This window comes from Rhinopithecus bieti, unplaced genomic scaffold, assembly GCF_001698545.2.
Source record: "Rhinopithecus bieti isolate Rb0 unplaced genomic scaffold, ASM169854v2 scaffold_83314, whole genome shotgun sequence".
NCBI lineage: Eukaryota > Metazoa > Chordata > Mammalia > Primates > Cercopithecidae > Rhinopithecus > Rhinopithecus bieti.
Genome location: NW_016836615.1, coordinates 1,085,253 through 1,097,513, shown reverse-complemented (window position 1 = coordinate 1,097,513; position 12,261 = coordinate 1,085,253). Strand labels below are relative to the sequence as shown.

Below are 12,261 nucleotides of genomic sequence, written 5' to 3'. Positions count from 1 at the left end.
TTTTTTTTTTTTTTTTTTTTTTTTTTGAGACAGAACCTCACTTTATCACCCAGGCTGGAGTGCAGTGGCATAATCTTGGCTCACTGCAACCTCTGCCTCCCAGGTTCCACAGATTCTCCTGCCTCAGCCTCCCAAGTAACTGGGATTACAGGTGTGCACCACCACACCTGGCTAATTTTATATTTTAGTAGAGATGGGGTTTCACCATGTTGGCCAGGCTGGTCTCAAACTCCTGACCTCAGGTGATCCACCCGCCTCAGCCGCCCAAAGTGCTAGGATTACAGGCATGAACCAGCGTGCCCAGCCATATTTTACTCTTGAGCACAAATATACTGATACATGTTACCTGAGTTGATATTATACATCAGCAGTCCTCAACCTTTTTGGCACCAGAGACTGGTTTTGTGGAAGACACTTTTCCCATAGCCCAGGGTTGGGGGGAATGGTTTTAGGATGAAACTGTTCCATCTCAGATCATCAGGCATTAGATTCTCATAAGGATCACAAAACCTAGATGCCTCACACATGCAGTTCACAATAAGGTTCTCACTGCTATGAGAATCTAATGCTGCTCCTAATCAGACAGGAGGCAGAGCTTAGGCAATAATGCTCCCTCACCTGCTGCTCACCTCCTGCTCTGTGCTCAGCTCCTAACAGGCCATGGGCCAGGACTATTCACGGCCCAGAAGACCGCTGTTATATATAATATACCATTTACAGAGGAGATTTTTTAGGAGTGACTTATAGTATATGTTACTTCTGACTTGATACAGCCTTTCCATGAGTGATGTTTATTAACATAAGCATTATTCTACCACTATGAATTATGTTTATTAAGCACTTACTATGTGACATGTCCTGTGTTTCATGTGCTTTAAATATATATTCTTTCGTATAATTTCAGAGCAATCAGATAAAGTCTGTATGCCATCTCTATTTTGCAGGTGAGGAAACTTAGGCTTGGTAAAATTAAATAGAGTTATTCAAACAAAGTTACATGCCCATGGTCGCAGGGAATTTAATCTCAGACAATATGCCTTCAGTAGGTCATCTTAACCACTACTCCTGATTGCTCTACCTTTTTAAATAGAACACTTTAGAGAATGTTACATAAAATATTGAGAAGAATGGTAAGGAGTGTCAAGGACTGATCATGTTTTATTGTTTTTGTAGCTATCAAGAATCTTTCTGGGGGGATAGGGAAGGTTTGGTATGCATAGCAAACAACTGTAGTACATGGTGAAAGAAATAAAAGAGAAATATTACAGGAGAAAAGATTAAGAAATGCTTCATAAAGGAATATATCTTAAGAAAATTCAAAGGATAGTGGGGTTTCAAAGAGTGGAATTTGGAAAAAAGATGATGTTTGGTGTCTAGAGAACAGCATGAACAATTGGAAAAATACATATATTTGAATAAGGCAAGAGTTCTACTTTGGCTAGAAAAAAAATGGCTAAGGGGAGCTATCAGACTGTTTATGCTCTCAATAGATTATAAACTTCAGGAGGACAGGGCTAGTTCTTATTCATTACTACATTTTCCTAATATATCCAGCATCATCTGCATAGGGTTGGGACTCAAACGTTACTAAGAATTGAAGATAAGAGATACTGTTTCAACAGGAGGTAATAGGGACTCCTTGATAGCTTTGAAGCAGGAAGTGAAAACATCAGCGCAGTACTTTAGGATGATTCATTTGGCAGCCATATGGAGGATACATTGGAGGGTCTGAAATAAGGAAGAGACCAAAAAACTCAACAGGTCATACATTGCATGAATTAGGGCAGTGGTTGTGGGGATGTAAAAGAGGAAATGTGTAATACACTGTTTATAGACACAATGCTTTGAACGAAGCAAAATTTTGGTTGACTTCTTAACTGCTGGAGTCTGTTTTGTGGGTGCTATTAGCAAACGATTTCAGAGAACTACAAGTGACACAAAGAAAAAGGCAGGCACAGTGCAAGATTATTCTTTTTTAAAGGAGAAGCTGAAAAGAGGGATGTTTAAAGATTAATTTCTTTGGAGGAGCAGTACTTACTCCCAAACTCCATTTATTATCCTACACACTAAAGATATTAAAAGGTAAAATGATTCAATGGTGGAGGACAACGACAACAAACACATATCTTCAAAGAGAAGTTCACATTTTAAAATGAATTGGAATCTTACTTTCTATTTTGATCTTCGCTTGCAATTCAGCATATCACTTGATGCTGATATATAGAATTTGTTATCAGTTGTTATCCAAGGGAATTTGCCTAAACACAGATATAAAAATCAGGCTCTGATTGTATGTCTGCTCTCTTGAGTGCTAGAGTTAAGGGTTCGATAAGTTTCAGTGTTAATGTTTCAGTCATTTTCACTTTTACATCAGAAAAATGATAGAGAAAGTGTATTACTCAGTTTTTTATTTTTTTAACACTACATATAACTTGGGTGAACCTATTATTTATCATCTAAATGAGAACTCTTTTGAGAATAATAATTATGCCAGGACAACCACTGTAAACTGAAACCAGAACATGTGGTTTATACATAATTACATATAACTGCCTACATTGTTATATAATTTTCAAAAAATACAACTTTTAGGCAACTCAAAGAAGTGATAGATAATTAACATAGGCTTTTGAGTCATGTAGGTGATACTTATGTAAGACTAAAGGTAACTTTAGAAAAGACATTTCTTATAAGCCAAATAAGAAAAATTCATGGAAAAATGTTATTGAAACTATCCCACTCAAAACAATATGAATAGAAAAAATACTGGAAGTATATAACTGAACGAAAGCTGCATGCCATTGATTTTGTATCATGATACAGTTACTTGATTATCTTTAGTACCCCAGAAGAACACCTTCCAAGTAAAATACTTACATGTACATAGGCTGTAGTTGTAAATGAGATGTCTTCTGAGGCCCTTGATAGCCATAAGAGTCAAAGCCACCTATGAAATCAACTGAAAAGGGACAATTGTCTTCATTAGTCAGCTTTTCAGAGAGATAAACATCCTTGATTGATCAAGGCCCCACACAGATTACTAATAAACCTTTTATTAGTAATAATCTATTAAACTTTTAAAAGTAATTGCTAAGAAAAAAGAAATGGAAGAAATGATAGTTCCTTCAAGGTAGTGATTCCGCTGCCTCCCTCCCCCACCACTCATTGTAAGATTCAATTATTGCTTTACAAGAATCTATTGACTTGGTAGAAAAAATGATGTACTATTTTCAAACAACCAAGACCTAATTGGAGTAATAGAGTTCATTTACACAATGGAGATGCTATATGCTTTTTTGGTTAGTGTAGATTTTCTGTGACATGCTACAAAAAGTTATAGCATATAAATATAAATAATGACCACTCAAGTGCATGTATCTATCAGCAATTGCAGCGCTAGTAATAATGTTACATGTTGTGGTTATCAAGCACAAGGTACTACAGTGGAGGTCATGTAAATTAACTCAACATTGCTATCCCTGCCAAATGTGGTTTACAATCTGAAACAATCAGAGGTAAACATGTGGAACAGTTTAACCAAATATTCAGATTCAATACATACTTAGCTCTGTAAGATACAATAAGATATAATAAGAGTTACTGTGGCAGATTAGATTTTCCAAAATGGCAGCAAGAGTATCTCCTATTTTACATGTTTTTACAATATGACTTTGACATTCCTCCCATACAATGGTTTGAGTATGTCTCTTTCTCTTGAACATGGGTAGACCTTTCTGGCAGCTTTGACTATGCTATAAATGACACTATGGGGATTCTAAGGCTAGATCATAAAAGTATCATGCAGTTTTCTCTTGCTCTTTTGGGATGTTCTCTCTTGGAACACAGCCATGATGCCACAAGGAAGCCCAAGCTAGCCCGCATGGAGAGATCAATGAAGGACCAATGGATAAGTGTTTCAGTAACAATACAACTAACGTATCAGCTGATAGCCAGCATCCAAACCCAGGTGTGGGAAATAAAATAACTTTAAATCAGGGGTGTCTTTTGGCTTCCCTGGGCCACACTGGAAGAACTGTCTTGGGTCACACATAAAATACACTAATACTAAAGATAGCTGGTGAGCTAAAAAAAAAAATGCCAAAAAATGTCACAATGTTTTAAGAAAGTTTACAGATTTGTTTTAGGATGCATTCAAAGCTGTCCTGGGCTGCATATGATCTGTGGGCTGTGGGTCGGACAAGTTTCCTTCAAATGATTCTAGACCCTCACTGTTGAGTCAGTTCAGTCTTGGTATCTTCCCAGCTCAGGTTTCTGACATCAGACAACAGAGGCAAGCCATCCCCTCTGTGCCTGTCTGAGTTATTAACCCACAGAACCTATGAGCGTAATAAATGGTTGCTTTATACCACTAAGTTTTGGCAGCAATGGTAACTGGAACAGTCAAGTCTAAAAGTACTGTGAAAACTTTAGTTTTGTTTTTTCTTTTCATTTGTGAATAAAGAGGTTTTAGAGTGGGGATAAAAGAAACAAAAGAACACAAGGCCAACAAAATAAGAGAAAGGAGAAAGAAAGTCAAATAGAGATAAGCAGAATGCCCTAGGACACCCATTCCTTTTTTTCCAGCACCTCCTTCTGTTGGCTTACTTTGCCTAGTTATTCTTTTACTAATATTTGGGGTGCTACAGACAGAAACTGAAGCAGGGTGCAAAGTAACATAAAGTCCACGATGTCTGTGTAGTGGGGAAATCCTTTGTTTTCTCTTACAAAAAGACCTTATTTTTTTTAGATCAGTTTTAGGTTCACAGAAAAATGGAGCAGAAAGTACAGATAATTCCTGTATATTTCCTGCCCCGACACAAACATAACATCTTCCACTATCAATACCCTACACTAGAATGGTACATTTATTACAATCAGTGAACCTACACTGACACATTGTCATCATCCAAAGTCCATAGTTTACATTAATGTTTATTCTTGGTGTTTGGAACAACTATAGAACCATAGCAAGTATTTTACAGGAAATGGATCAAAAGAGTGTGATCCTCTTTTGTCTTCTACATTATACCTTGGCTAATACAAACAGTACCGGAAGAACTATGTAATAATTACACAGTGACTCTATTTAAAGTTTGCACTTAAAAAAATTATTGACTGGGTGCAGTGGCTCATGCCTGTAAGCCCAGCACTTTGGGAGGCCGAGGCGAATGGGTCACCTAAGGTCAGCAGTTCAAGACCAGCCTGGCCAACATGGTAAAACCCTGTCTCTACTAAAAATACAAAAATTAGCTGGGCATGATGGCTCGCGTCTGTAATCCCATCTGCTCGGGAGGCTCAGGAGAATTGCTTGAACTCCAGAGGCAGAAGTTGCAGTGAGCCGAGATCATGCCATTGCACTCCAGCTAGGTGACAAGAGGGAAACTCTGTCTCAAAAAGAAAAGTATATATATATATATAGTTTAAGACTGGGGATTTGTTGCAGATAGTGTCTAAATTTCTGTTTATCTGGAAGGGCTGTTGTTGACGATGAGACTAAATTAATGACTAGTTTTCTAAGAGGTATTCACCGAGTTAGAGCTTCACTGCTCTGAGCTTCTCTCTTAGTAAGATGGTCTCTGCCATAGTGGTGGAGAGTGGGTTACAATAGATCAAGATCACGGCAGACAGAAACAGTAAGGTCTCCACTGAAATTGAGATCCAAGTCAAACTCAGGTTTATTAGTATTTTTATTGCTACTGCTGTTGTTGTTATTATCATTGTGTTTGTTTTGAAATATTTAATTCACTTGTTTACAGGGATTTAGGAGGGATGGCAGAAAAAAAAAAAAGAAAAAAAAACAGGTGATAATTATGAACCAAAGATCTTCGGATGAACCAAGGGATAATGTGAAGAAAACAAGATGAATCTTCAAGCCCAATGGATAGAATTAGGACCAAAAATGGAAAGCAAAGCTTGAGTCAGAAGCAATGTAGACCTTCCAAAGACATGAGAAAAGGCCAAGAGGGAAATGAGGGTGTCCTGAGTCTGTGGTGCGAACGGAGCTTGAGTGGCCTGGGGCTTGCTCTTATTAACCACAATCTGTATGCTGTGCAGGTGGAGAGAGATGGCTTATAACTCCCAGATTAGGGAGGACAGCACTAAAGCTCTGATGGAAGGACTGTGATCATTCTGATTATTCGGACCATGCTGATGGCCTGGGTATGGAAGAAGTTCCAACAGAAAGTGACCCAGAACCAACATGAGAAGAGAAGCAGCTCTGAATGTAACCAGGCTGGATTTTTACCATTTCACTTGTGAGGAGGCATTCAAATGTAAATCAGGAGCAGAGGGCATATTTTCTATAGTTTATTTTACCTACATGCTCGAGTTCACAGCTAAGGAGACTGTGTACAGCAAATTTTCATGTGCACTTCTTCTCAGAAATTGTTTGGATGTCTTCCTAAAGACCCCAGAGAGAGGAATAGGAATCAACTGGATCCAAACACCCATTATAGTTAAGATTGTGGGGGTCAGCACAGGGAGACTTGATTCTTCTCACCTTTTATAGAAGGGTTCTTCAACCACATATGGAACTTTTTGGGGTACCATGTAGATAGACAGAGAGGTAGAGGTATTTTTTTTCCTCTCAAAAATGGAATTAGTGGGGTTAGCTTACATTTTTAAGATACCCTTAATACCACTTTGTTCTGTTTTCAGTTTCTTTTATATAATGACATTTATTCAGGCTCTAAAGAGACTACTGCATATTCTAAAACTTTTCTGAGCAATAAGGGTCATAAAACATTTGACAGATTTTTGTCCAAGTAATTTGGATGGCAGCTAGATGTTTGGGTCGTAACTTATCTCTGCATTATTTAGAAAAGAGTAACTTCTATCAATCAAGAATCTCCTTACATCCTTAAAATAAACTAAATTCCCCAAATTGCAAAATACTTAATAGTTCATGAAGCCCTTTCAAGTGATATCATTTATCTTCACAAAATTACTTTGAGGTTGGTAAGAATAATTATCTTAATTTTACAAATCAATACAGATTTATTGAGTTTTATCCTGAGGCCACACATCTGAGGATGAGAGTAGAAACCAGGTATTCTATTTCCTTTGTACGTATATTGAAAAAGAGATTTCTGCATTTGACTTATGCCATTCTAGTACATTTTTCGAATGTTATCTACAGTGACCAAAAGCATCAAATCACATTTTTATGTTCTTTCTAAGTTATTAATTTAACAAAAGTCTTAAGTTCTTGCTTTGAGTTCCCCTTTTGTTATTTGTTTTCCAGCATCTTTTACTCTGTTCTTTCTAGAAAATTTGCTCTTTATCTTCTTCCCATCGAATACTGTAAGAATCTACAGTATTAGATTATTCTTTGATTTATCAGAGACTACCTTTGCTGAATTTGCCAGTGATAGTCGCCAGTGTGGTATTTTGGGTTTTTTGTAATGTATCTTTAAGAGGGTAGTATCCTTCAAGGTTTAGTTCACGTGCTCTGTGTCTGATAATTTATACAGGACACCAAATATGCATTTAAGCCATCCTTTCTTCTGAAATTTATATTCTCATCCCCATCTTGTAGGACTGATAACGATGATGATTTTTAAAGTTATGAGAGATGTTTTCTTTCATGCGACTTGGCATATTGTCTGTGTAACTTCAATACTTAACAGAAAATGTGAAAGACGGACAGGAAGTACTAAAAGCCTGAATTAGAATTGGGAGAATGAGAAAGGAAAGATGTCAATGAATTTGAGATGAATGGACAAAGAGGTAGAAAACATAGTTCATGGCAAGTTTTGAACGTGGGGAAAGGGAGGAAAAGAAAAGGTTCAAAGTTGAGTCTCAGAAATTTCTTTGCCAGGGGCATATTGCTGCTTTCAAAGAAAAAAAAAGTGTCAAAAGGGTGTTGGTGTTTGGCTTTCTTTTGGAAATGTAGTATTTAAGTTATGTGGTACATCTAAGTGAAGAGATGCTTGGGAAAAGGGAAATGTAACTAATTAGTGCAAGGGAAATTGGGGACTTGCTGGGATGTTAGAGATGAATTTCTTTCTCCTCACTCAGCTTTATTTTGCTTCATTACAACCTATTTCTACCTGATGTATAAATCTACTTGCTTATTTGTTGATTTCCTCCACTACTATAATACAAGCTACAAGAGATTTACTGCTTTCTACTGTTTATCACGCTAGCCTCAGAACCCAGAACAGTGTCTGGCTCATGGAAAACACTCAGTAGGTATTTACCAAATAAACTCTTACACCCTTTAGGCTGTAAAGGAAAATAAGGCAATTGATCAGAGCATGGAAGATGCTAGAAAAACTTCCAAGTGAAATTTGGCTGACTGCCAAGGCCTTGAATGATATAATAAAGACTTTTTATAGACAATCTACAAAGTTGTTGCCTGGTGCTGTGAGATACACAACAGAAACTTTTTGGATACCAGTAGGAAGAAACCACCACTACATCCTCTTTGGCCAAGAGGAGTGGAAGGAAAGAGGTTAGGACATGCATTCGTATCAAAAGGACTCCAGTGAGATGGTCATTCATTGATGAATGCTATTGAGTGTAACAAATCTTGGTAATTGGTAGGAAGAACATTGTTTTCCTTCTGGCCAGTTTATAGAACCCTAAACAGAGGCACACGACTGGACTGAAGGTGAAAAAAAAAGGTACTTTCTTAATCTCTGCCTTTTTGGAGGGATTTGCCTTTGGTTCTCTGAAGACAACTCAGGATTTTTTTTTTTTTTTTAAGAGCTATACTGAGGTATAATTGACATGCAAAACACTGCACATATTTAATGTGTGCAATTTGATAAGTTTGGACCTGTGCATACCTGTGAAACCTTTACCACAATCAAGGTAATAACATATCCATCACCTCCAAAAGACAACTTAGAATGCTATCATTTTCTTTGCAAGTGTATTTTCTTTTTGCCTTCATTTTCTTATCTACAGTGTGGGTATGTTTACATCTATTGACGTATGGGTGGGGGCAGTAGACGTACTGTAATAATTGCAGGTGCAATTATTTTAAATTTGTTAAGTGCCATATCAATTTAATAACTATGATTTAATAATATTAATGATAGTGGAATTTAGAAATTACCAAATAAGATAAAAAAGCTTTTTGAATAAATATTCTTTGCGATATATATTTCCTGTTGTGAGCCTCTCTTTTATTTAAACCTTTTAATCCTGAACACTGAGTTCAGCAAACTTAAAACTGTTTTATTAAATACATGTTGGCAATGAGGTATTGTAATATAAAATTATCCCTTGGTTATTAATGACAAAGCCACTATTCAACATACTCCTTTTTGGAGACAGAGCTGTAAAAAACCATGAAGGGAAAATTTAAAAGGCAGTTCATAGGAAGCTAAGCCTAAATATTTAGAATAACTCATTGAAAGACACTAAAATGTTTGATGCCTTTCAGTGAGTTTTTCTACATAGAAATGAAATTAATAGGTCCTGTGAAAATAGAGCGTCTTTCCATTATTTCCATTGGTGTAAATTCCAAGGGTACTTAGCTCCAGTAATACAAAAGAAACGTAAAACATATCCAACCTCAAGCCAAATTGAAAAGAACCACTTTTTTCCCACTAAGCTCTAGTTGGTGGCAGGAATTCAAGCTGGCCGTGTGAGCTTCAGGTGTTCGGTCTGGGCTAAAATCTCTGGATGGACTCTGAGCTATTTTTTTTTTTTCCTGATAAGGAAAACACAGTCCTTTACAGGAAGAAGTATTTTAGCCTGTTGTTGCCTGAAAGGTCACTAAAGTGCTACACCACGGAAGGTTTCTAGCAGGTGAAGCGCACGCGGAATGAAATTAGAGTTATTAGCTAAATCACTGCAGATGCTTTGCTTCCTAACCTTGTTCATCACATATGTTTTCTCAGGGTTTTAGTGCCTTATTTTTCAGTTTCCTTCTTACTTGTGTCAGAAACAGATCTTTAATATTTGAAACCTGGTAACACAATCACACACGCTAAACAATGAAAGTGAAAAGCAATAGGTATAATAGTATCATAATAAATAAAGTATATCGTTAGTTGAAAAATCACTTTAAGCTTTTGGTTCTAAAGGCCTAATAAAAAAATGAAATACAAGTTCCACTTGATAAATTATTTTGTGTTGTCTTTCTTGTTCATATCCGCTACTTCTCAGTGAGGGCAGTGCCTTACGTGAGATTTTAAGAAACACATGATGGTTTTCTGCTGAGGCTCGGATCTTTTTATCAGGTAGTCTTTTAATAATATAATGCCAGTACTTGATATATCATAATGCCACTACTTGATACATCATTGTAGAATCTGTTTGGTAGCATCAAGATAGGGGGATTTGGAGTCAGAAGACTTGTGCTCCGGTTGTGCCTTCACTTCTTACCAGCATTGGACCTATAATTAGGTCACAATTGCTCTGAGCCTTAATTTCTTCCTCTGTAAAGTGAGGATAAGAAAGCAATTTCAGCTTTGAAGGGTTATTGAGAGAATCAGGTGTCATATGTTTGTAATACGTAGAAGCATGTATATTAAAAATACACTATGAATAGGATTGGGATCTCGTCTCTTTTCAAAAAGGATTTATACAAAAGGAATGATTGGAATTATGCTTTAAAATGCACATTTAGGCTCTTTACTGAGATAATTAGCATTTCCAAGGGTAGGAGAATAGATGGAATAAGGCTCAAATGAGAGAATTTTGTATTAGAATTTACTAAAATTTTGTATAGAGTGACAAAAGTGTAGAAGACATCCACAGAAGCCAAGGAGACCAGGGAGGGGTCTACGGAGAGCCTTCAAATGCCCACTTAGTTAGTTAATTGTGATTTGACAAGCAACAGGAATAGCCTGTGTGACATAATGCAGAAGAAAAATAAATTAATTTATATTTTAAAAAAATTACACAGAACTGAATTTCCATGTTTCAAATCCTTTTGGAAATGGCCTTGTATATTATCAGAAAGAACACAAATAATTTGGGGCTGGCCTTGTCTGTGGTCTATGAGGCTTTGCCGCATATGTGGGCAAAAGGAACTGTCCAATGAATGGTCAAGAATGAAGACCCTGAGAGCTCAGTGTCCTGGATCAGGCAAAATGACAGGCCAAAGCTTGGTGGATGAATTACTTTGTAGAGGAGAAGCTTACCTGTTCCTCTCAGGTTTGGGCAGGGTTGCAAGAAGATAAAAGAATAATTGCCAGTAGAGATTTGTTGAGGTTCTTGAGGGAAAATCAAAGAAGTTTCTGTTTGATAGATTTGACTTTTTCAGATTTCAGTACTTGGTTTAAGGATCCTGGAAAGGTGTGGAACAGGTCCCGTGGCCAGAGTGCCACTTTGTCAAATGCAGATGAATGAAAGCATGGTTGAGCGGGAGACAACACACAGCTGAGTGTAGCAAGTACACATTTGCTGTTGGGTTTAGTTACTTTCTCCAGCAATGAGCAACCACCCAGGATTAGAAGTGGAGAAATTGAATCTGGGCATTGTCAGGAACAGATGTTGAAAATCCAAGCATAAAGGATGTACAAGCAAGGAAGGAAACCAAGGATGCTGACAAGAACACTGCTGCCTTTGCTAGTCCTGGAGATAGATAATGAGTAGGAAGATCCAAAGCATGAGAAAAACATAGGTTCAGGTGGAGGGAAGCTTCCAAATAAGGGTGAAGAAAACTTTTTCCAAGAGGGAGGCAGGAGAACAAGGAAAAAGAATAGATAGGTGTTTACAGTCAGGCAGAAAATTTCAGAACTGGGCATCTTAGAGAAGCCTCTTTCCACCATAATGAAGGTGATCCATGATGAAGGGAATGAAGGTGGCAGATGAAGGGAGTAGTGATGAGATGAGAACTAACAGGGTGGAGAAACTATAAAGCTAGAGTCAGAAAATTATGAATCCGATATCTTTTGAGGCTTTCAGTAAATGTAGAGAAGCATGTAATGAAGATTATGATGAAATAACTAAGGCAGCTTCACCTTAAATGTGCCTGGGCTCACTTTGTGCCATGCCATTTGGATGGATTAGATTTTCCAGTCTTTATTTTGTTTTCCCCTGTTAGAATTGCTTTCAATTATATACGACATGTCTTTCAGATGAAATTGGAAGAAGCAGTTATTACAAGCTATAGGTGAGCTCTTTAGACATGATTGGGTATGTTTTCTCAGCTGACATCCAGAATATATTTAGAATCCACAGCCCATTTAAATGCAGGAGTTTTCATTAGGGTTGTGGGTACATTAACATATGCATATTTAGGGAAATAAAAAATAAAACATGCGTGCTGTAATTACCTATTAGAGACATATTCTTTAC

At 37.1% G+C, this 12,261-nt stretch overlaps 1 protein-coding gene across 3 annotated transcripts in view; it reads right to left on the bottom strand.

Moving 5' to 3' along the window:
• The window catches only part of NKAIN2 (sodium/potassium transporting ATPase interacting 2), a 1,054,519-nt gene that overhangs the window by 4,707 nt on the left and 1,037,551 nt on the right, over window positions 1-12,261 (bottom strand). For 2 of the 3 annotated variants that reach the window (XM_017865826.1, XM_017865827.1), the window contains one exon: window positions 2,878-2,959. In XM_017865826.1, the coding sequence (XP_017721315.1) occupies window positions 2,878-2,959 (82 nt within the window). Of the gene's footprint in view, window positions 1-2,169; window positions 2,259-2,877; window positions 2,960-12,261 lie in introns of all 3 variants that reach the window. The other variant, XM_017865825.1, reaches the window with a different exon arrangement.